Raw genomic sequence first — 25955 nt, 5'->3', positions numbered from 1 at the left:
ACATGAGAATCTATCCTCAAAACAAAACAAAACAAAACAAAACAAAACAAAAAACTCCAAACCCACAGATTCCCTATTACTATAAAATACAGATGAAGAGCCTGAGTGGCTCATTCAGTTGACTGTCTGCCTTCAGCTCAGGTCATGATCTCAGGTTCCTGGGATTGAGTCCCGAGTTGGGGTCCCTGTTCAGCAGGAAGTCTGCTTCTTCCTCTCACTCTGTCCGTGCCTCTCCACTCGTGCACATACACTCTCTCTCTCTCAAATAAATAAATAAATAAATAAATAAATAAATAAATAAATAAAATCTTTAACAAAAATAAATAAAATAAAATACAGATAAGCAAAAAGAAGGCAATTTAAACTGAGTACACTTCCATTAACCAGAGATAATCAGTTCACATTTTGACACATTTTGCAGCAGCTTTTTAAATTTCATATGTAAATGTCTAATACCGATTGTTTTATAACTTAACAATGTATTGTGTCTCCTGGTTCATCCACTTACCAGCTACCTACTAAGCCATAGGACCTGCTACACAGAGGAGGTAGGAAGGTTCAATTAGAGAAGCAATAAAGTGCTGAGTACATGCCTAGCATACAGCAAGTAGTTATGAGTAGAAACTTGCACAGTATTATTATTGTAAAATATGTTTGGGTCAGTAGTCCTCAATTACATCACTTTAAATAACAACCTGACTGACCCACATTCCGTTAAATGGAAGTAGCCAAAGTTCTTTAGCTTATCTCCACCTCCTGTCATTACATGACTACATTCCCTCCAGCCTTCACACAGAGCCATTTTCAGGATTCATGTTGATGTTTACTAGCCATTATCGACAGTATATTTGTACCCTCCTCTTTCCTAGTCCTAATTTTCTAAATCTCATTCTATTTTACCTTCTTTTTCATAATTATTTGTTCTTTTTGTTACTTAGTATATTTATTTCTTATTTTGTTATAATTGTTATGTTAATATAAATGTCCTCAGGAACCTCTGGAAAGAGTCAAGATACGAACTCTGCAGAATGGTGCCTGAGGGTTTATATAAATCTAAACTCCTTGAAAAGAGATAGGAGAGAAACACAAGGATGATCTTCTCACCCTATATCGGGCCTCTGGACGAATCATCATGGACATTCTTGCGTGTTGGCTCAATGGTCTCTTATACCCCACAGCTGAGACTGGCCGCTTCATCATCTGCTGATTCCTGGAAATGGACTGCAGTGGTTAAAGCCCTGGCTGGAGTGTGTTCCACAGTCCCAGGACCGTCCTGTGGAACCATCTGTCAGAAGACACTGAGCCTATTTAAACAGAACCTAAACCTAGTAACTCCCTGGACTGAGGGCTGCCATGCAAATGGGTAAAGAACTGCTTATATTTTCTGTATGAGTCACATTCTTATTCAAATGTGAACATCATGCCTCTCTCTTAAACTGGAAGGGATCAGTCATCATCCAGTTCTTAGATGGCAGGCGCAAAGCTGAGCTGTTAATGTTCCCACCCCCACATCCTTGGCCGACCTTCTCCCATTATTCCAGCAAGACCCAGACAGACTGGAAATCCTCCTCCACGCTGTTTCAGATTGCCATACGATATGACACCCGTCTGGGTACTGCCCCTCCTTTGGCCTAGCATGCTTCATTTGACGGCTCAGTAGGCAAAAACGCAGGAACTTGGGAAAGGTTGTGAATTCACTGTGATAGTCTCCCAATTCCTAACAATACATCCTACCATACCCCTTGGGCTAAGTCTAGCTTATTTTTTCCCTCTCGTCCCCACCTTAAAATCAATAGTGACTTACTCCAGTCTGGTTATAGGATGTAATTTCCAATGATCTTCCTCTTCATCAAAGAAGGATCTATTCATAATTTTACTTTTTTCTTCCAAAGGGATGAAGTTTTCTATAATAAGATGCCTGTAAGAGCACACATACATGAGTGGACACAGGTGGAGAAAGAACAGAAGTGGAGTACTGGCTATACTAGGCATGGGAGTCATTAGATGAGAGTCAAGCCACTCAGCAAACACTCACAGGGCAAGCACTATGGGCCTACCATCAGACAGACAGCTAGGGTACAGACAGGAATGATACCTGGTCCCTGCCTGAGAAAGAGAAGTCAGCCCTCTTAGATACAACAGGTGCTGATGGTGGGCTGCTCTAGAACTCTAGGGAGGTCACTTCTGCCCAAGGAGGAGCAGCTTGAGGAGGTGAAGAGACTGAAGACAAGTGGCCAGGCTCACGCTGTACCAGAGTGAACATGTGCTAACAGAAGTGTCTTCTAGGGGCCCACTGGTACTGCCAACCCAGCATATGAACTTCCAAAATGCTGAAAATGGATTAGAAATTAAACGGCCTTCTTCTGATGCCATGGATTGTTGCCCAAGCTAGAAAACTTCCCACTCTCATAACCAGGACAAAGAGAAAGACTGAGTGGATTTCAGTCCCTCAGACCACTGAGAGTAAAGACCATTCTTGAGAAGAGTCTCAGCCTGAGAAGTGTTGGGGAACATAGCAAACAGTGAAACTGGAACCCACTGGGTTGTGTCTCTCCATAGTGATGACTGTCCCCTGCCACATCTCTGCCTTCATACTCTCAAAACCTCAGGACAGAACAATACCAAAGGGGTATTAACGTGGGAAAGATACACAACACACACCACAGAGGTGTAGGGTACTGACCGTGAGAAAGAGGCTGACTCACTGTTTATTCAAAAGATATAAATAAGAGATATAACAATGAAATGAAAAAGGCTTCCCTGGGGAAAAATATTTCAGAGAGATGGAATTTTCTATTTATTTTATTTGAAACATTTAAGAAATTATTTTTTATGACATATATTTGTTTTTTTCTGATTTTAAAAGTCCTATCTATACAGTAGGAAATGTGAAAAATACATCTACATATAATTTCACTAACCAGAGGTAGCTATTATTAATATTTTGACATATTTTGTTCTGATTTTTTTCTAGGTGCACATACCTAGAAAGAGGACACATTTAATTGTAAGAGCTCTTTCCAAATTTAAAACTTGGTCATTAAAGAATCCCTCTGAAAAGCTCTTTCTTTTCCTTTTTCCTTTCCTTTCCCCCTTCCCTTCCCTTCCCTTCCCTTCCCTTCCCTTCCCTTCCCTTTCCTTTCCTTCCTTTCTTCTTTCTTTCAAATATTTTTATTTATTTATTCATGAGAGACACACAGAAAGAGAGTGAGAGGCAGAGACACAGGCAGAGGGAGAAGCAGGCTCCATGCAGGGAGCTGGACGTGGGACTCGATCCCAGGTCTCCAGGATCACGCCCTGGGCCAAAGGCAGGCGCTAAGCTGCTGAGCCACCCAGGGATCCCTGAAAAGCTCTTTAAAGAAAAATTCCAGCTAGGGGCACCTGTCATGCAACTCTTGATCTTGGGATTGTGAGTTCAAGCCCCAAATGGGTATACAAAATCCTTTAAAAAAGAAAAGAAAAATCTCAGTTGTGGAAGGACTGATGGAGAAAAACAGTATTTTGCAACCCCTAATGAAAGAATCATTACAGACAAATTGTTGTTGGTTGAAACCATTAACTCAGCGGTTCTTAAGCCAGGCTGCATGTTAATATCACTTGCAAACTTAAAAAAATATCTTGTCCAGACCTCATGAGAGACCACTGGTTCTCAAAGTGTGTTCACAGAACCAACAGGAGCAACAACTGGAACCTGATAGAAATGCAAATTCTCAGGCTCCATACCAGATGTACTGAATCAGACTCTGGTTATGGAATCCCACAATATATATTTAACAGGCCCTTCAGGTGATTTGGTACCTGCTAAAGTTTAAGGACCACTGCCCTAGACAAATTAAGTCAGAATCTTCAGGGTGAGGCCTTTTTAAAACACCTCATATAATTTCAGTATGCAGCGAAGGTTGAGAACCAGTGCTTCAGTGCTTGCTTTCTTTTTTTTTTTTCAGTGCTTGCTTTCATTTAAAATCCAGACTGAGGGCAACCTGGGTAGCTCAGCAGTTTAGTGCTGCCTTCAGCCCAGGGCCTGATCCTGGAGACCTCGGATCAAGTCCCACATCAGGCTCCCTGCATGGAGCCTGCTTCTCCCTCTGCCTGTGTCTCTGCCTCTCTCTCTCTCTCTCTCTCTCTCTCATGAATAAATAAATAAAATAAATAAAATAGTAAAAAAAAAAAAAAATCCAGACTCAGATATTTCTATAGCCTGACCTGGCTTTTCAATAAGCCAACTGTGAAAAAAGTTTTAAAAAGAAAAGGGATTGCTAGGGATCCCTGGGTGGCACAGCAGTTTGGCGCCTGCCTTTGGCCCAGGGCGCGATCCTGGAGACCCGGGATCGAATTCCACGTCGGGCTCCCGGTGCATGGAGCCTGCTTCTCCCTCTGCCTGTGTCTCTGCCTCTCTCTCTCTCTCTGTGTGTGACTAACATAAATAATAAATAAAAATTAAAAAAAAAAAGAAAAGGGATTGCTTCAGATTAAAATAAGCTGAAGAGAAATAATAACCAAATGCAATATGTGGTCTTTATATAGATATTAATATGAACAAACCCATAAAATCTGAATATGGGCAAGGCATGGGAGCACACTAAGAAACCAATGTTAGTTTTGTTAGGTGGAAAGATATCACTGTGTATACAAAAATCAATTGTATTTCTATACACTAGCAGTAAACATTCTGAAGATAAAATTAAGAAAAACAATTCCAGGGCAGCCCGGGTGGCTCAGTGTGGTTTAGCGCCGCCTTCAGCCTAGGGCTTGATCCTGGAGACCCGGGATCAAGTCCCAAATCGGGCTCTCTGCATGGAGCCTGCTTCTCCCTCTGTCTGTGTCTCTGCCTCTCTCTCTCTCTCTCTCTCTCTCTCTCTCTCTGTCATGAATAAATAAAGAAATAATATTTATTTTTTTAAATAATATTTTTTTAAAAAGAAAAACAATTCCATATACAATAGCAAAATAAAAATTATTAGCTATATATTTAACAAAAGAAGTTTACGACTTATCCACTGAAAACTAAAAACATTCTTAACAGAAATTAAAGAAGATCTAAATAAATAAGACACCCCACATTCATGGATCAAAACACTTAACTGTTACGATAGTACTCTCTAAATGGATCTATAGATTCAATGTAGTTCCTATCAATATCCCAGCTGGCTTTTTCACAGAAATTGACAAGCCAATCTTAAGATGTGTACAGAAATGCAAGAAATCCTAAATAGTCAAAAACAGTCTTGAAAAAGAACACCAAAGTTGGAGGACTAATACCTCCTCATTTCAAACTTACTACACAGCTATAGTAATCAAGACAGTGCTGTATTGGCATAAAGACAAACAAATAGATCAGTGGAACAATATTGAAAATTCAGAAATAAACCCTTCCATTTATGATCAACTGATTCTCAATAAGGGTGCAAAGACAGGGCAGCCTGGGTGGCTCAGTGGTTTAGCGCCGCCTTCGCCCCAGGGCGTAATCCTGGAGACCCGGGATAGAGTCCCATGTTGGGCTCCCTGCATGGAGCCTGCTTCTCCCTCTGCCTGTGTCTCTACCTCTCTGTTTCTCTGTTTCTCATGAATAAATAAATAAAATCTTAAAAAAAAAAAAAGGGTGCAAAGACAATGAGAGAAGACCCTTTCAACAAATAGTGCTGGGACAACTGGATATCCACATGCAAAAGAATGCACTTGGAACCCTACTTCATACTATATACAAAACTTAACTCAAAATGGATCATAGACCTAAATGTAAGACCTAAAACTTTAAGACTCTAAGATGACCTAAGAGAATTGAAAACATAAGTCCTCAATAAAACTTGTACACAAATGTTCACAGCAGTTATTATTCATAATAGCTAAAAACAAACCACCCAAAGCTCCACCAACTGATGAATGGGTATATAAAATGTGGTACATTCATACAATACAATATTATTCAACCATAAAAAATAATGAAATATTGATATGTGCTACAATATGTATGATCCTTGAAAACACTATACTAAGTGAAAGAAGCCAGCCACAAATGGCCATACTATTCCATTATAAATTGATATGTAATATCCAGAATAGGAAAATTTAGATACAATACCAATAAAATATATAGATAAGTTGGACTATATCAGAATTAAAATCTTTTGTGCTGCAAACAAAATACCATAAAGTGAAAAGACAACCCATAGAATGCAAGAAAATATCTACAAATCATATATCTGATAAGGGACTTGTCTCCAGAATATAGGAAGAACTCTTACAGCTCAATAACAAAAAGACCCAATAAATTACCCAACTTTAAAATGGGCGAAGGATTTAAACAGACATTTCTCCAAAGAAGATATGCAAATGGACAAAGAGCACATGAAAAGACATTCCATATCATTAGTCATTAGAGAAATGTAAATCAAAACCTCAATGAGAGAAAAAAAAAAAAAAAAAAAAAAAAACCTCAATGAGATACTACTTCACACCAATTAGGATAGCTATAATAAAAAGGATAGACAGTAACAAGTGTCAACAGGATGTGGGAAAATTGGTGGTGAAAATGGAAAATGAAAAAAAAAAACTAAAAAAAAAAAAAAGAAAATGGAAAATGATGCAGCCATTCTGGAAAACCATTTGGCAGTTCCTCCAAATGTTAAACACTGAGTTACCATATGACTTAAGCAATTCCACTCCTAGGTATATATCCCAGAAAAATGAAAACATGTTCATATAAAAATTTGTACATGAATGTTCACAGCAGCATAATAGCCAAAAACTGGAAACAACTCAAATGTCCATAAACTGATAAACAAACAAAATGTGTGATATATCCATACAATCCAATATCATTCAGCCATAAAAAAGAATGAAGTCCTGACATGCTACAACATGAATGATCCTTGAAAGCATCATGTTAAGTGAAGGAAACCAGTCATAGAAGGCCACTGATTATAAGACACCATTTATATGAAATGTTCAGAATATACAAATTTACAGAGACAGAAAGAAGATTAGTAGGTACTTAGGGCTGGAGGGGGGCAAGTAATAAGGAATGACTGCTAACTGGTATAGGATTTCCTTGGAGGGGGAGGGGGACACAAAAAACGTTTTAAAATCAGATTGTGTGGGGATCCCTGGGTGGCGCAGCGGTTTAGCGCCTGCCTTTGGCCCAGGGCGCGATCCTGGAGACCCGGGATCGAATCCCACGTCGGGCTCCTGGTGCATGGAGCCTGCTTCTCCCTCTGCCTGTGTCTCTGCCTCTCTCTCTCTCTGTGTGTGTGACTATCATAAATAAATAAAAAATTTAAAAAAATAAAAAATAAAAAAAAATAAAATAAAATCAGATTGTGGTGATTTTACAACCCTGTAAATATGCATTTTTAAAAATGATTTGTATTTTATTTTATTTTATTCTTTATTTATTTATTGGGGGGGGGCGTTGAGGGGAGGGGCAGAGGGAGAGAGAATCTTAAGCAGGCTTCATGCCTAGCACAGAGCCCAATGCGGGGCTTGAACTCACAATCCTGAGATTATGACCTGAGCCGAAATCAAGAGTTGGATGATTAACTGAGCCACCCAGGCGACTTGTATACTAATTTAAATAGGTGAATCAAGGCAGCCCTAGTGGCTCAGTGGTTTAAAGCCACCTTCAGCCCAGGGCCTGATCCTGGAGACCTGGGATCGAGTCCCACGTCAGGCTCCCTCCATGGAGCCTTCTTCTCCCTCTGCCTGTGTCTCTGCCTCTCTCTCTCTCTCTCATAAATAAATAAAATATTTTTTAAAATAGGTGAATCATACGCTATGTGAATTATACCTCAGTAAAGCATTTTTTTAAAACAGCATCATGGGGATCCCTGGGTGGTGCAGTGGTTTAGCGCCTGCCTTTGGCCCAGGGCGCGATCCTGGAGACCCGGGATCAAATCCCACTTCGGGCTCCCGGTGCATGGAGCCTGCTTCTCCCTCTGCCTATGTCTCTGCCTCTCTCTCTCTGTGTGACTATCATAAATAAATGAAAATTAAAAAAAATAAAAATAAAAAAAATAAAACAGCATCATGATCATGTATGTAGATATGCAGGAGTGAGAATAACAGGAAGTTAATGTTACATGAGGTTTTAGAATATTTCTATGAGAGATAAACGATAAAAGATTGTTTATAATGAATCTGGGTGGTGGGTGTTCATTATACCATTCAGAAAACTCTAGTTAATAAAAGATTCCCCCTTCTCAACAGAGGCTGGAGCCTTTAAAAACTTCAAGCAGGTAAGGGTGGAAAGAAACTTAGAGATCATCTGGTCATTCACCTAACAGATGGGATGCGGAGACAGAAAGTGACTCTCTCCAGAATAAACAGAAAACAGACAAGGCGGCAGAACATGAGTTGGGGAGAAGTAGGCAGGGGCCCTGTCTTCAAGACATGTTTCTTACTCAACAAACCTGCAAGTGGCTGGAGGTGCCACAAAGGGCCCAGACTTACTTGAGTTTCAGCTCCCTTGTGAGCTCGTTCTGAGTCTGCTCCAGCTCTTGGCGCTCCTTGATGTGCTCCTCTTGGAGGTCATGGATCTCTGCCTTCACTGCCTGAAGCTTGGAGAAGAGCTGGGACCAAGGGGAGAGGTGGGTGAGGAGGGGAGCCGTCCCGACAACAAAGTTCTGCCCTTCCCCCAAGCCACAAGACACCTCTGCCTGGCCTCGTTCCTTTATACCTTCTTGAGTTTTTTGGTCTTGATGTCCACCTCTTGCTGCAATGAGCTGTATGTCTCTTTAAGTTCCAAGGTCTCCTCATCTCTGCTTTCCATCTGTTGCTGGATTTCTCTTTCTCGACGTTTCTGAGTAACATCACAAAATTCATCAGCTTGCCTTGAGACCGTGTCTATATAAGAATACAGGGCTGGGTGATCCAGATCAGTCTCTCACTAGGAAGGGGCTGAACACCTCGTTTTCATTCCCTCTGAAGAATCTAATACAAGAGGGGTCCCTGGAGGCCCAGTGGGTTGAGTATCTGCCTTTGACTCAGGTCATGATCTCAGGGTCCTATGACAGAGTCTCACATTCGGCGCCCTGCTCAGCGGGGAGCCTGCTTCTCCCTCTGCCTCTCCCCCTGCTCATGCTCTCTCTCACTCGCTCTCCCTCTCTCAAATAAATAAAACCTTTACAAAGAAAGAAAGCCTCTAATACAAGAGATACTTGCTCTGTGGCTTTAGCGCACCTCATCCCAGCCCGTTCTCCTCAGGAGGGAATGAAGAGATACCTGCTCTGCGATTTCCTGCCGTTTCTGCTCCAGGATTTTCTGCTGTTCGTTTGTGTGATCTACTATATTTTTTCCTCCAACCAGTAGCTTACTCTCCATGGCCTGAGTGAGAAAAAAGTAGAATCCATCTCGTGAATGACCTCTCTCAGAACATATCTCCTCACAGGGCAGCCTGTAAAACATAAGGAGCTCGGGACTAAGCCAAAGGGGTGAACTCTGGGGGAAAACAGATTGTGCTCAGCAGCGTCCTTACCATCACTGGGGTGGGGCTGAGGTGGCTCCACTGGGGCTTTACCTTAGAAACACTGAAGATACAGCTTCTCCAGGCAGAGAGGAATTTCAGCTTTCTTTTTTTTTTTTCCAGCTTTCTTTTAAAATAATTTTTTTTTCTTTTTGGTTTTAGTGTATTGACCCTACTTAAAACCTATGGAGCACTTCCTATGTGCTGGGTGCTAGAGATGCAACTGAATACAAATCACAAAGCTGAAGAGTCCACTGAGGGCCACAGACAAGTAAGCAGGTTCTTACCCTATGGAGTCAGACACCATCAGGAGGAAAAGAGTAATATGGGAGAGGCATAGGGGAGGAAGAGAATCCAGGCTTTTGGAGGAAATTGAGAAAAGCTTCCCATCTCAAGCGTGCTGAAGTAAAAATAGGAATTAGCTAAGAGAAAAAAATGCAGGGGTGGCTCAGTTGGTTAAGCATTTGACTCACAATGTCAACTCAGGTCACAATCTCAGGGTCACAGGATTAAGTACCATGCTGGGCTCCTCATTCAGCAAGGAGTCTACTTGAGATTCACTCTCTCCTTCTCCCTCTGCCCCTCCTCCTGCTCACACATGCCCTGTCTCTTTCTCTCAAATAAATAAAATCTTAAAAAAAAAAAAAAATCATGTGTGAGAAGGTAGGGTAGGAAGTGGTGATGCATGAAGTTGGCAAAGCAATCAAGGGTCAATCTAAAAACATCAAAGCCCTGTTAAGAGAGACTGAAATTGATCCTGAGAACCATAGGGATCACAATGACTGTTCTTGGAGCATAGGGTACATGGTCAGATTTGTGTTTTAGAAACATTCTTCTCCCTCCACAGGAAGAATAACTGGAAAAGGGCAGGCCGGGTGGAGGGAAACCACCAGGAGGCTGTTTTGAGGATCCAGGCCTGGGTTGGGGCAGTAATGGTGGGAGAGAGCAAAGTGTTTGGGTGCAAGAGTTCTGATCCGATGGCACAGGATTCAGAGGCCTTGGGACTGACTGGGCTATAAGGGGGATCAAGGGACAGCTAGCAGGGATAATTCCTAGGGGGTCTGGCTTGACTGAGAAAAGGCAGGCAGGAACAGGTTCTGGGTGGCCGTGGCCATCTCTGGAAATGTCCAATAGGCAGAGACTATTTAGGCTAGAAAGTTAGGAGACAGCTCTGAACTGGCTCAACAGATGGGACACTGTGAGCATTCAGATGGTGACGAAAGCCATTGGAAGGATTTGCACCTGAAAAACACAAAATCAAGGGGTGCCGAGGTGGCTTTGTTGGTTAAGCACTTGCCTTCAGCTCAGGTTGTGATCCCAGGGTCCTGGGATATAGTCCCACATGGGGCTCCCTGCTCATCAGGGAGTCTGTTCCTCCCACTGCCCTTCATCTCTCTTGTGCACTCTCTCTCTCTCACTTACTCTCTCAAATAAATAAATAAAATCTTAAAAAAGAAAAACACAGAATCCAAAAACTCTATAACCTTGCTTTTAAGAAACTTTAAAAATTAACAGTATCCCTGCTGCCATCTTTCAGCGAACCCTTGGGTCTGTTTCCTCTTCTTTCAAAATGATGTGGTTGGACTGGATTACTAACTGCCCTCACCCCCCCACACACACTCCTTCCAGCTCTAAAATACTTTTGTCCTATGATTTTACAGCATCCAGAGATTTCGAGAAACAGAAGTAATATCATTTTCCCATAAACAAAAATGTCTTAAGAGATTCAGTAACCTTGAGGTAATACTGAGTCCTGCCCCACTTGTCCTCCAAGAATTGCCCAAATAACCCAGTTTGTTTAAAGAGTCTGGGTATTCCTGGGCTTGAATAACAGACATGATCCTAAAAAGCAGCATGTGCATCAAACATGGGCATACCCATTACACTTCAAGTGCAGAAATAAGGAGGGGAGGAAGTGGCATCTGACATTAAGGAATTCCACAATAAGCCCCTCGCTGGAACAAAGTGATCTCCTAATTGTGTTGTATAGGACTCCATTTTCACATCAGGTCTTTAAAGCTCTGGAAAGGACTCCTGCCTCTGAAGTAATATAGAAACTGGCTCTGTGAAAGAGCTACTATGGAGTCACAGATAAAGGACAGCTTCATACAGTGGGGAAAGGGGAGGCAACAAAGAACTCACTGGTCATTTTTAAATTAATAAACAAGGATACATTTGAGAGTTGAAATCAGAGTTCATATAAATTCACTAGGAAATAACCCAAAACCTCAGAGCCGTTCTGGCTTGTGGTCAGGCAGCAGTCATCCTCAGATTTCCAGGGCTAGCTCTGTCCTCTCCTCTGCCAGTAAAGCCCTGTGGCAGCCCCGAGTCCAGACACCTGATAGAATAGCATACTGGCACCAGAAGGAAAATATACAGGAGTCTCCACACTCTAGAATGTTAGTCAGCCACTGTCTCACAGGGGTTGGAAGTTGAGGGAGGGGGTTGACTATAAAGGAGCATTTGGGGGGTGATGGAATTGTTCTGTATCTTGTATGGTTGGGGCACTGCATATTAGAATCACAATGAGGGATGCCTGGATGGCTCAGTCAGTTAAGCATCTGACTCTCGATCTCAACTCAGGTCTTGATCTCAGGGTGGTGAGTTCAAACAGACATGCACAAAACCTCAACATGAGATGCCATTTTATATACATCAGACATAGGAAAATTAAGGCAAGGGCACCTGGGGGGCTCAGTCAGTTAAGTGTCTGCCTTCAGCTTGGGTCATGGGATTGAGTCCCACAGTGAGCTCCCTGCTCAGCGGGGAGCCTGCTTCTCCCTCTCTTCCCCACTTGTGCTCTCTGCTGCTGTCTCTGTCTCTCAAATAAATAAATAAAATCAAGAAAAGAAAGAGAAAGAAAGAAAGAAAGAAAGAAAGAAAGAAAGAAAGAAAGAAAGAAAGAAAGAAAGGAAGGAAGGAAGGAAGGAAGGAAGGAAGGAAGGAAGAAAGAAAGAAAAAGAAAGAAAGAAAGAAGAAAGGAAGGAAGGAAGGAAGGAACTGAATTCCGGACATCCGTACTTCCAGGAATAACGAAAGAACCACCTCAGCCACAAGAAAGAAGAAATGAAAGATAAGAAAAAGAAAGAAAGAAAATTAAGGCGGATAGTCACAAGTGGTGGTTAAGGACAAGGAGCAATCAGAGTTCACACTGTGTAGAAGCTTCAATTCACATGGCCAAAAACAACTTTTGATTATCTAATAAAATTGGGCTGCATGTACCCAAGGACCTAATGGCACCAGGTAAGAAATTCTTGCTCATATATATGTTCTCTTGGAGCCAAGCACAAAAACACCCATAACAAAAAAATGGAAATAACCCACTATGAGGAGAATGGAATACCACACACTTCTCAGAGCAGTAATAATGAATGAGTCACAGCAACAAGCATCAATATGGACAAATCTCATTACATAAAGTTGATCAAGCAAACCGCAGCAGTGAGATTCCATTTATAAAGAGGTACAAAATGATGTGAAATGAAAACTGTCTTTTTCTAGAGACATAGACATATATGAAAAAACTATAAAGAAAAGTCAGGAAACAATAAGCATCAAATCCAAAACAAGGGCTACCCTGTGGGGGAGGGAGGCACAAAGAGCTTATTAAGATATGGATTACATCGTACTTCTCACACTGGCTGGGGGACCCATGGGCGTCGGTGTTGTTGCTGCTTTTTACACCTTGCCTGTAGGTAAACATTATTCCTCCTACAGGTTCAGTATAAACTTGAAGAAATGATTTTTATGTCAACTTGACAAATGTTTACTGGACACTGGACCCCATGGAGCTGTTGGGAATGTAATACTTGAAAGGAACATCATCCCTCGTGCCATTTTTTTGATAAAACAGAAAGCACCAAAAGAAAGGGCCTGGGGAAGGGTGTGGTACCTTGATTTTGGCACCCAGCATCTCAGCAGCATCCTTCTCCCGCCGCAGGTCCTCCATCTTCTTCTCCTTCTCCTTCAGCAGCCTCATCTTCTCCTCTGCAACCAAGCTGTGGTCCTCTACAATGGCCCGCTTCTCAATCTCCAGTTTTTCTTGCTGTTCCCGCCAGTAATCATCCTTATCATCCCCTTCCTCCTCACCCTCTTCTCCCTCCTCCTCCTCCTCCTCCCCGCCCCCACCACTGCCACCACCTTCCCTCCGCTTCTCTCGCCTCTTCCTCCTGCCAATGGACCGTTTTTCCAGCTGGGCCTTGAGCCGAGCAATCTCTTCCTGGAATTCTCGAAGGAGGGCATCTTTTGGGTCCTCATTGACCCTTGGCTTGTTCTTAATGTTTTTGGCACGGTTGGCATATCTCAGAGTGGTCAGAGTCTCTTCTACATTGTACGAGGCAGGTCCCACGTTGGCTACCATCACAGTTTTAGCATTGCCACCAAGAGAATCTTGGAGGAGCCTGGTCAGCTTTGAGTCCCGATAAGGAATGTGAGTGCTTTTCCCATCCACCAGGGCAGAGATGACATTACCTAAGGCTGAGAGGGACAGATTGATCTTGGTCGCTTCCTTGAGTCTCTCTCCTTGTGCACCAGTCTTGGCTTGCCGTTCGCTGCCAGCGAGATCCACAAGGTTCAATTTCCCTACACGGATATGATTTTCTCCATCAAGGCCCACCTCACTGCACTCAATGGTGATCACAAAAATTGCATGAGAGCGTGAGCTGTGCTCGTTCATGTTGGTAGCACCAACCGAGCGGTTCTGGTTCCCCACGTTCATCACATGTTCTATTTCCTTCACACTCTTGGTGACAAAGGAGGACAGGTCTTTCACATACACTCCAGTGTCAGGCCTCTCTTTGAGCTCAAGCCTTTTGGTCTGATCCTTTGAGAGCAGATCTCGGATCTCTTCCTGGTAGATCTCTAAGTAAGAAGCCCTGACAAGGTACTGTTGATTCTGGGATCGAGAGATATGGGTGAAGATGTGGTCAAATGAGTTAGGGATAACTCCTCTTTTCTCAGGGTCACCACGGACTCCTTCCATCGTGTAGGTTTTCCCAGTCCCAGTTTGTCCATAGGCAAAAATCGTCCCATTGAAACCCTGCAGGACAGAGTCCACAAGTGGTCGGAACGTCTCATCATAGAGTTCAAACTGCTTGGCATTCCAGTCATACACTGCATCAAAGGTGAAGGTCTTGGGCATTTCATGGGCCACTCCTTTGGGGTTCTTCACTGACACCTGCCCCAGCTTCACATCCACATCCACCACCTTATCATATGAAGCAGCCTTTTCCTTGCCATTCATGGGCCGACAGCGAACCACCACCCTGACTGACTCTGAGCTTTTTAACTTTGACATGATGAACTCTGACCGGGTCAACCTTGAGGGCTAAGAATCCAAAATGTCTCAGGATGCTAAGGTCCTAAAAAAAAAAAGCAAAAGTAAGTAAGGACAGTACAGTTGTTACTGAGGACTGTCACCTTCATCTTGCTAACCTTCTGACAGCTACATTTACTGTAATACACACTGTATTTCTTCACAGGATCTTAATGAGCTTCAGTGGGAAAAGTAAAAACTTTAGTCCACCAGTAGTGTAAACGAGCTTGTCCTCCCTTTGACTGATACTTTATCTTAGATTCCAGGTTGCAGCAGCTAGAAATCTTGTAAAAGCCTGGATAGCCTTATGTCCTGTTGAACTACTACAACCTCTTCAGGGAGCAATGTGGAACTATCTAGCAATACCTTTTGATGTAGCATTTGTATTTCTAAGAATTTATCCAACAGATAGAAGGATACTTGTGTGGCATCATTTGTGGTAGCAACAGACTGTGGACCACCCCAATTCCCATCAAGAGGGGCTTGACTGAATAAATTAAATATATATGTAAAAACACATACATAGTGGAATCCTGTGCATTTACTGAAAAGAATGTGCTTGCTAGTCTAATTGTAACCCTCAGGGTGCCTGGGTGGCTCAGTCAGCGAAGCATCTGCCTTAGGCTCAGGTCATGATCCCAGGGTTCTGGGATTGAGCCCCGAGTCTGGCTCTCTGCTTTGCAAGGAGCCTGCTTCTCCCTCTGCCTCTGCCTGCCACTCCCTCTGCTTGTACTCACATGCTTGCGTGCTCTCTGAAATCTTTTAAAAAATAAAAATAAATAAATGTAACCCTATATTAAGATATACTGCTACATGAAAAAAGTAGATGAGGAACAGGGTGTATAGTACTGTTAACATGGTGCGTGGGGCAGCCCCGGTGGCGCAGCAGTTTAGCGCCGCCTGCAGCCCAGGGTGTGATCCTGGAGACCCGGGATCGAGTCCCGCATCGGGTTCCCTGTATGAAGCCTGCTTCTCCCTCTGCCTGTGTTTCTGCCTCTCTCTCTCTCTGTGTCTCTATGAATAAATAAATAAAATCTTTAAAAAAAAAAAAAAAGCTGGTGAAGCCAAAGCTCAGAATTTAAAAAAAAAAAAAAGCATGGTGCGTAAGCTGGGGAATATATGCATATACGTTTATGTTTGATATGCAAAACAATATTATTAGAAGTATGCATATAAAAGTGGTACCAGTGGCAGTCTCAGCAGGGAAACTGTGGGCCTAGAGGATTCTCAGGTCAAGAGAGAGAAAATGTCACAGTACACTCATTTGTGCTGTCTGGATTTCCTATCTTGTGCCAACAAGACTCTTCCATTCTAAAATCATAAACTATGGCTTGTGCAAAATGTATGCAAATAATTGAGGACGTGGTGTAATACATTACACAGAAAGCACCTATGCAACCAACAAATTGAATACAACTTGAATTCAAATAAGAAATAGGTGTTAGGAACGCCTGGGTGGCTCAGTGGTTGAGCATCTGCCTTTGGCTCAGAGCATGATCCTGGAGTCCCCAGATCGAGTCCCATGTCAGGCTGCCTGCATGGAGCCCGCTTCTCTCTCTGCCTGTGTCTCTGCCTCCTCTCTCTGTGTCTCATGAATAAATAAAATCTAAAAAAAAAAAAAAAAAAAAAAAAAAAAAAGGAGAAAGAAAGAAAGAAAGAAAGAAAATAGGTGTTCCTTTTTTTTTTTTTTTTTTTTTTTAAGTAGAGGCGCCTGTGTGGCTGTTGGTCTTAAGCAACTGACTCTTTATTTCAGCTCAGGTAGTAATCTCAGGGTTGTGAGATCAAGCCTCATGTGGGGCTCTCTGTGCTAAGCACGGAGTCTGCTGTAGAATCTCTCTCCTCTCCTTCTGTCCTCCCCCACCCCTAAAATAAACAAATAAATCTTTAAAAGAAAAAATTTTTTAAGTAAAAACAAAAATGATAACTTCATTTGGTGCTGGAAAACTCAGGGAGCAGAAGAAAGGATGATTAAATGGGTCCTTTGGGAAGGGGTAGCAAGCAAGCAGATCAGAGTGAAGAAGAGGTACATATGAGGACCCCAAATTCCTAAAACCCTCAGTGTGGGGCATTTTTTGTTTTTTAACAAATAATTTGCCTGCTTCTCAATTCAGTGACCTCTTTAGTGAAAAGTCCCTCTCCTTCTCTAGCCACTCAGGTCCCTGTCCACGAGGCAAGCATTATTAGATTTTTAATCTTCCTGAGCTAGTTCACGCATAGCAAGCAAATACGTACTAATACATACTTACCTCCTCCTTTTTAACACAAGCATAGAATGTTATACTCAGTAATAACACAGTGTCCTGCATATTGCTTTTCCTCACTAGACAACATATCTTGGAATTTGTTTCCTCAATAAATATATAGCTACCTTATTCTTTGACAGCAGCAAAATATTCCATTGCATGGAAGTGTCACAATTTAATCACAATCTTAGCACTTAAGCTGTTTCTGATATTTTACTGTGAAAAAAACTAGGTCCGCATCCTTTCACATGTGGGAAAATATACCTATAAGATAAATTTCTAAATGTACAACTGCTGGTTCACAGGATAGATGCATTTGTAATTTTTTTTTTAATTTTTTATTTATGATAGTCACAGAGAGAGAGAGAGAGGTAGAGACACAGGCAGAGGGAGAAGCAGGCTCCATGCACCGGGAGCCTGACGTGGGATTCGATCCCGGGTCTCCAGGATCGCGCCCTGGGCCAAAGGCAGGCACTAAACCGCTGCGCCACCCAGGGATCCCTGCATTTGTAATTTTAATAAACACTCAGGACAGTGCTAACAATTTCTATCTATCTATCTATCTATCTATCTATCTATTTATTTATTTATTTATTTATTTATTTATTTATTTTTAACAATTTCTTTTTAGTTGTGAGGGTGACCTATTCCCTGCCAACAAAGGAATGGGAGAATGAGAGGCAGTGATAGGCCAGTCTATGGCTTTTGTGCTGTAGATAATAAAAATAGTCAATATATTCCCCCATTAAGCTTTTATTAAAAATCCTGCTGCTGCTAAGCACATGGACACATGAAAAGTTACTTTCTATACTTCTCTAGTTGTTATAGGTAATAAAATAATGTCTAGAATAAAGAGCTAGGGCAGCCCCGGTGGCGCAGCAGTTTGGCGCCGCCTGCAGATCCTGGAGACCCGGGATCGAGTCCCACATCGGGCTCCCTGCATGGAGCCTGCTTCTCCCTCTCCCTCTGCCTGTGTCTCTGCCTCTCTCTGTGTGTCTATAAATAAAAATCTTAAAAAAAAAAAAAAAAAAAAGACCCATCTTTAAAAAAAAATATATAGAATAAAGAGCTAGAAGACCTCTAACCCTCCTGGAACCCATTTTCTGTAAAATTGGTAAAACAGGGATAATTCTCCTTCCTTATGGATGATTGTGAGACTCAGAGGTACTTACAAAGGTGGAGATACTTTATGAACTAATATAAAGCTGGATTAAAATGAACTGATACAGATTCATCCAAAATCCTTGCCAAAGGGTCATTCCAGATTATTGGTGAGTCCTTTTATTCTCTTGTTCAGTTTGTAGTTGTCATCCTAAAAAAAATCGATTAAACTGAGACCCAAATACCTAATCAGTGTTCAATTAGAAGTGAAGCTCAAGCCATTTAAGGACAACCATGTAAAAGAGAGTCCCTCATTCCTCACCTTCAACATGCTATTACAATTTTAACTAATGATAAGAAAGAACGAGATGTTAGAATGGCCAGTCTGTTTACTGTGTCTCCCTTTCTTTTCTGGGGCAATGGTCCCCAGGCTACCACTGCAGTCGATCCCTTGCCTATCTCTACCTCCATGTCAGCAGAGACCTGCAAAAGCTGTCCAGGTGCCAGGCTCAAACCCCAGCCCCCTGAGCCTCCTGTGGGGAGGCCTCTGCTGTTGCGCATGGGATGGTTTACACAAAGTCCTAGACCCAGTGTAAGAAACGTAAGGGGTGGGAATGAGGGGATGCTTGGCTGGCTCAGCTGGTAGAGTCTGCAACTCTTGATCTCAGGGTCATGAATTTGAGCCCCACTTTGGGTGGAGATTACTTAAATAAATAAAACTTAAAAGAAAAAAAAAGAAAGAAATGTGAGGGGGTTAAGTGGAGAATGTGTCAGTGGAGAGACCAATTTTTCTGCATTGCACACCCCTGAAGAGGCAGTTTTTACCTATCAAAACAATGAGGCCCCAAGCTTGTTTAAAAAAAAAAAAACCTGCAGCAGGGTGACCTTGACATTCAGCTGCTTGTGTTAGGGCACCGTATGTTTTTTGAGCTCTCCAAAACGATAAAAACAAAGGAATGATAATGACCTACAATCATGTTTAAAATGTTTTAAAAAGAAAGAATTCCCAAAGCCTGCGTCCCCTTAATTAAATCTCAACTCAGAACACAGAACACCATTTCTTTTCAGAGCTCACTGAGCTCCACTGCACTAGTCATGTATTATTGACGTAGTGCTTCAGGAAGATGGGCTAATTTAATTTCCTGCCACCAGGGCTTAAAAACTTGCTCTGGGTCCTCCTCAAAGGAGAGGGTTTTCTTGGAAGGATGCCCTGACACTCTTTCTTTACTTTATTACCTTCCTTACTCTCCTTCTAGCGGGTCTAATTACAGTGATAAATCTTTAAAGGAACTCACAGTATTGCCAGGAAAAAAGCAACCACAGGTCAGCAGCTCGTCACCTTCATCCTGAATACCTTTTCTGTTAGAACCTGTCATTCCAACAACCACTGTTTGGCCACTACACATGAAAAACCGAGTTTCTCCCCAACTTCACCTCTTTTGTCCACTGAGGAAATCAGTTACACATTTCTCATGGCAATGACACTCTTCCAGATCATTCTCCAGCTCTTATATTTGGATTAATGCACCTTTACCTTTGCTAGTTGTCACGGAGTCTTACCTCAAATTCTAGAACCAGGTGTGGATTGGATTCTTACTAACTATTGGCTTCCTATAAAAATTCTGGGACAGAAGTCACAAACTCATCACATTCTACCTGAAATATTTTATTTGGACCATTTTATTTGTTTAAAAAAAAAAAAAATCTCAGAGCAGCCCAGGTGGCTCAGCAGTTTAGCACTGCCTTCAGCCCAGGTTGTGATCCTGGAGACCCGGGATGGAGTCCCACGTCAGGCTTCCTGCATGGAGCCTGCTTCTCCCTCTGCCTGTGTCTCTGCCTCTGTCTCTCTCTCCCTGTGTCTCTCATGACTAAATAAATAAAATCTTTAAAAAAAAAAGCTCAGAAATTCCACTTGTATTTACATGTATGTCTTAGTGAAAAACCTTCACGCATGTACACAAGGAAACATGGACAAGGATGCTTCCAGCAGCATGTTAAAATAGAAAAACTGGAAACAACCTAAATATCTATTTTCAGGGATGCCTGGGTGGCTCAGCGATTGAGCGTCTGCCTTCGGCTCAGGGCGTGATCCCAGAGCCTCGGGATTGAGTCCCACATCGGGTCCCTGCATGGAGCCTGCTTCTCCCTCTGCCTCTGTGTCTCTCCATCTCTAATGAATAAATAAATCTTTAAAAAAATTTAAAAATCTATTTGCAGGGGAATTGAAAGATAACATATGGCAAAATCATATCATAGACACTATACAATTCAATAGGTAAAAGGAATAAATTAGAGCAGGGGTCAGCAAACTATAGCCCATGGGCCAAATGCAGCCCACAGTCTGTTTTTGTAAATATAATTTTATTGGAACATAGTCATACCCCTTTGTTTACATATTACATATTATCTATGGCTGCACTAGTTATAAAATGGCAGAGTTGAGTAGCTGTAACAGAGACAGTCTGGCTCACAAAACCTAAAATATTTACTGCCTAATCTTTTATAGAAAAAGTCTGCCAACTTTGAATTAGACATATATATTTACATGGATAAATAAACAGGCTGAATGAAAAAGCAAGTGCAGAGTGATAATTATGATTAAAAATTTATAAATATGGTGCCCGTGGAGTTGCATTTACTTATATGTAAGTATTAAAAAATGGGATAGAAAGATACAAAACAACTTATGATAGCAGCTGCCCAAACTGGGGAGAGGGAGAGGTGGAGAATGGGATTAAAAATGGGAAGGATTAGGCAGCCCAGGTGGCTCAGCAGGTTGGCGCCTGCCTTTGGCCCAGGGCGTAATCCTGGAGACCTGGGATGGAGTTCCATGTTGGGCTCTCTTCATGGAGCCTGCTTCTCCCTCTGTCTGTGTCTCTGCCTCTCTCTCTGTGTCTCTTTTTTTTTTTTTCTGTGTCTCTTATGAATAAATAAAATCTTTTTAAAAAAATGGGAAGGATATTTCACTTTTATCTGTAATATTTTATCATTTCTATTTAAAAAAAAAAAAAGCAAACAAACAGGGAGGTACACCTGGCTGGCTTAGTTGGTGGAGCATGCGGCTCTTAATCTCACAATTGCGAGTTTGAACCCCACATTGGGAGTAAAGTATACTTAAAAAACAAAACAAAACAAAAACAGGGAAAAGAGGTTTGAAGAAAGTAAGAGAAAATGTAAACAGCTGTCAATTCTGATTGTTTCTCATATTCTCTGAATGTTCAAAATTTTCTCAAAAACAAAAACCTACCAATTTTACATTTTATTTATTTTTTTTAAAGATTTTATTTATTTATTTATTTATTTATTAGAGACACACGCACACAGAGACAGAGAGAGAGAGGCAGAAACACAGGCAGAGGGAGAAGCAGGCTCCATGCAGGGAGCCCAATGTGGGACTCGATCCCAGGTCTCGGATCACACCCTGGGCTAAAGGCAGGCGCTAAATCGCTGAGCCACCAGGGCTGCCCAATTTTACATTTTAAGAAACAAAGTTTTTTGCTTTTCTTAAAGAATGGTAATATCTGACAACCGCTGGCCCATGCCCTAACTGGCAGCAACGGGAGCTGAGAAACAGCTGCCTCTTTGGAGGACCTGACCTCTCCAATCCTCCCCAAACCTGCTCCCTACTGTCTCACTCCTGGCATGCTTTGCCCATTTGTACTTCCTGCCTGGCTCCTATAGGCATCTCTATCTATAACCAAATTCATGTACATATGATCTGATTAGAAAGGCTCGCCATGCTAGCCCATCTTTTTATTTTTTTTTAAGATTTTATTTATTTATTCATAGAGACACAGAGAGAGAGAGACAGAGAGAGAGAGAGGCAGAGGGAGAAGCAGGCTCCATGCAGGGAGCCCGACGTGGGACTTGATCCAGGGTCTCCAGGATCACACCCTGGACTGAAGGCGGCGCTAAACCGCTGAGCCACCAGGGCTGCCCTAGCCCATCTTTTTAAATGACATTTACCAAGGTTCTATAATGACATGGAAAATGCTTATCATAAAGCAGTTTACAAAGTTGAATGCATACAATCACAATTTTCTAAAAATAAGACACATGAAAACATCAACAGTGGTCCATTTTGGATGATGGGACTATAGGTGATTTCCCCTGCTTCCTCAACAATCCTGTATTTTTCAAATATTCTTTCATGAGCATGTGGTATCTTCAAATGGGAAAAAATAAAGGTCTGGCAATTCACCAGAAACACCCCTGCAAGGAGGAGCAATCTGCAGGCGCAGAGTGCATACTAATGCATCTTTAATCAATGCATTCCAACACAGTGTCCTCTAAGATCATACCAGGCAACCACCTGCCAACCGCCTGGCCTGAAGTTCAAGGACTCAGAGTATCTGGAAGGCAGCTAAAGCCACAGATCACATGGGCCATCTGAAAAAACACTGCAACTCTCAGGCAAGAAGATAAAGCAACTCCCTATTAACTAGCCCAAAACAACTCCCTGTGCAAGTTTCTCTCAGGGGAAGCAGCTGCTTCTACTGTGTATCCACCTCATCACCATCAACACCACTCTCTCACAATGGCCGCTAATTGGGTTGAAGTACTATGACTCCTTATTTGCAATCCCTGAACTACCCCTAGAGAGCAAGTCCAATTCTAGGCCTCTTGTTCCCATAATGGCCAGTTATCAAAATGTGAGTTACATAATTTTTAAAGCAAGATTATTCATCTCCTTTTGAAAAATAACATCATTGCCCTGCAGAACTTTAAAAAGGACATAGATTTGTGTTGAGGGAACACTTCTATATTTGCTCATATATGCATAAAATATATTTGAAGGGATATTCATGAGCCAGATACCAATACCAGTTGCCTGTAGGGAAAGAGCTGTCTGGTGAGGGCCAAGAGTAGGAGGGAGACTTTGCATGTATACCCCTTGGACCTCTTGAGTTTTAAGTCGTGGGAATATATTGTGTGATCAGAAAAATAAAATTAGGGGGAAAATGAAATGGAAAAATCTTGTGAAATTAATTAGTAAACTAATATCCAGATGTTAAAATTCATCCTTTTCTTCTTTTCATCTATCTAGTTTCACGGATCACCATAAATATAAGGTAATAAAAATGCTTTGGGATGCCTGGCTGGCTCAGTCGGAGCGTGTGACTCTTGATCTCGGGATCATGAGTCTGAGCCCCACACTGGGTGTAGAGATTACTTATAAAAATAAATAAGTAACTTTAAAAAAAAAAAAAAAGGAAAAAATGTTTTACTTGATGAACAAAGGGCCCTAGAAGTAAAAGTACTTATCTCAACTTTATGGTTAAGTGTCATAAAAGAGCTTCCATGAGGTCGATGGTAATGGCATCTTTAACATTCTAATGTCATTGTGGCCTGTTAGGTAGCCTCAGCCCTAAAAGCATTTAAAGCAAAGATGTCAAAATACTAGACTAATTAAATATAGTCTGTTGTTATTACAGGCAATGTTTATAGCCAGACAGTTGTGCAAACTGTCTAAAATCCTGTAAACTGTCCCTTATGGTACATATATACATATGGTACATATGAGAGCCGTAGCTTCTCAAACTGGCATAGACTATTTGAGAAGAATTGAGTAATCAATATCTTGATCAATCCATTGAAATGTAATACTCAAAATGTTATAATCCCTGGAAACAGCCACTCCCATTTTTTAGAATTATTTTAAGGATATCAATAACCGAATATATGTGCAAGATGTACATATATGTCTATAATGATTTACAGTACCATCTCTAACCACCTAAATACTCATCAATAAAGGATTGGTTAAGATACATCTCTACAGTGGGAAATTATGCAATCACTAAAATGACAATACACCTCTAGGTATTTACTTATAGGAAGATGTTCATGACATTTTGCTGAGTGAAAAAAAGCAGACTACCAAACAGAAGAGTTATTATGATGTGATTTATGTTTACATGTGGACATGCACATGTGCAGAGAAAGATGTGGAGTAAAGAGTGTAAAGTCAGGGTTAAAAGCATGAACTTTAGTGTTCAACAAGACAGGGTTTGAATTTCTGCACTGCCACTTAGCTACAAAATCTTTTTTTTTAATTTTTTTTATTTTTTATTTATTTATGATAGGCACACAGAGAGAGAGAGAGAGAGAGAGGCAGAGACACAGGCAGAGGGAGAAGCAGGCTCCATGCACCGGGAGCCCGACGTGGGATTCGATCCCGGGTCTCCAGGATCGCGCCCTGGGCCAAAGGCAGGCGTTAAACCGCTGCGCCACCCAGGGATCCCTTAGCTACAAAATCTTGAGAAAGTTACATAATTCATAGTTTCTTACATAAAATGCAGTTAATGACACCTATCTTGGGACACCTCAGTGGCTTAGCAGTTGAGTGTCTGTCTTCAGCTCAGGGCTTTTTGTGGGGGGCCTGCTTCTCCCTCTGCCTAGGTCTCTGCCTCTCTCTGTGTGATTTTCATGAATAAATAAATAAAATATTTTTAAAAATAACACGTACCTTAAAGAAATAGTCTATGGATTACATAAACTAATAAATGCTCAGTGCTTAGCCTAGCATAAGATGTGTAATGAACACTCATAGAATGCAAACAACATTGATCTAGGGAGTGAGCTTGCAAGTGATTTTTTTTTCTTTCTCTGGCCTTTTTGATAGGTGCATATATTTTGTTTCTTATAATCAAGTGGGAGGACAGCAATAAAGCTATTTTTTTTTTAAGAGTTTATTTATTTATTCATGAGAGAGACAGAGAGGGAGGCAAAAACACAGGCAGAGGGAGGAGCAGGCTCCATGCAGGGACCCCAATGTGGAACTTGATCCCGGGACTCCAGGATCACACCCTGATCCGAAGGCAGATGCTCAACCACTGAGCCACCCAGGCGTCCCAAAGCTATTTTTTCTTTGGGGGAAAAATGTCTAGCACCTTGATTTCAGGTTAAGTATCTTAGGAAGACAGTCTACTTATCTGGAGAGAAACCTACAAAGGTCACATACAAGAAACATGAACAAATAAATTCCTGCCCTGAATTCAAATGGGCACGAGGGATGATAACCCAAACAGGCAAACAAAGAAAGCATTGATCGAGGGGGGGGAAAGATGGGGGAAAAATCCTTTTTCTTTTTATTTGAGGGGGGGTGTAATCCAATTGTGAGACATTCATAAAAATATATTCAAATCTAGAGGATAGGCAGCCCTGGTGGCTCAGCGGTTTAGTGCCACCTGCAGCCCAGGGCATGATCCTGGAGACCCAGGATCAAGTCCCATGTCAGGCTCCCTGCATGGAGCCTGCTTCTCCCTCTGCCTGTGTCTCTGCCTCTCTCTCTCTCTCTCTCTCTGCCTCTCTCTCTGTGTCTCTTGTGAATAAATAAATAAAAATCTTAAAAAAAAATCTAGAGGATACTTCTCATTAGAATCAGTGTAGGTTTGGGGTTTTGTTGTATTTAATAGTCACAACTCATAGTTTAGCAAGAGTTTCATGTTTATTCCTAATCTAATCCTCAAAATCACCTTAGGAGCCATAGTATTAGCCTTATTTTAAAAATAAGAATGGGAGGTTCAGAGAAATTTTTTGCTCAAAGTCTCACAATAATTAAGTAGAACAGTCAGGATTCAAATCTAGGCTTATCTTATTTAAAGACCTACATATGAAGTTATTCTTTATTTTTTTAAGAGTTATTTATTTATTTATTTATTCATGAGAGACACAGGCAGAGGGAGAAGCAGGCTCCATGCAGGGAGCCCAACACGGGACTCGATCCTGGGTTCCCAGGATTAGGCCCTGGGCTGAAGGCAGTGCTAAACCGCTGAGCCACCAGGCTGCCCATATGAACTTATTCTTAATACACACATATATATGTCTGCATCAATAT

At 41.7% G+C, this 25955-nt stretch overlaps 1 protein-coding gene across 7 annotated transcripts in view; it reads right to left on the bottom strand.

The window, feature by feature from the left end:
- KIF3B (kinesin family member 3B) overlaps positions 1–25955 on the bottom strand; it is a 45024-nt gene that overhangs the window by 5584 nt on the left and 13485 nt on the right. For 3 of the 7 annotated variants that reach the window (XM_038571955.1, XM_038571953.1, XM_038571959.1), the window contains exons 2-7: positions 13350–14817; positions 9217–9318; positions 8672–8794; positions 8446–8564; positions 1805–1918; positions 1105–1210 (exon numbers count right to left, since the gene is read on the bottom strand). In XM_038571955.1, the coding sequence (XP_038427883.1) occupies positions 1105–1210; positions 1805–1918; positions 8446–8564; positions 8672–8794; positions 9217–9318; positions 13350–14753 (1968 nt within the window). In that variant the 5' untranslated portion in view covers positions 14754–14817. Of the gene's footprint in view, positions 1–1104; positions 1211–1804; positions 1919–8445; positions 8565–8671; positions 8795–9216; positions 9319–13349; positions 14818–18186; positions 18324–19410; positions 19516–19549; positions 19670–25955 lie in introns of those variants that run through there. The other 4 variants (XM_038571956.1, XM_038571958.1, XM_038571957.1 and 1 more) reach the window with 4 other exon arrangements.

The sequence above is a fragment of the Canis lupus genome, chromosome 24 (genome assembly GCF_011100685.1).
Source record: "Canis lupus familiaris isolate Mischka breed German Shepherd chromosome 24, alternate assembly UU_Cfam_GSD_1.0, whole genome shotgun sequence".
Classification (NCBI taxonomy): domain Eukaryota; kingdom Metazoa; phylum Chordata; class Mammalia; order Carnivora; family Canidae; genus Canis; species Canis lupus.
Note: the sequence above shows the minus strand (reverse complement) of the source record. Positions and strands in the feature narration are given on the sequence as shown.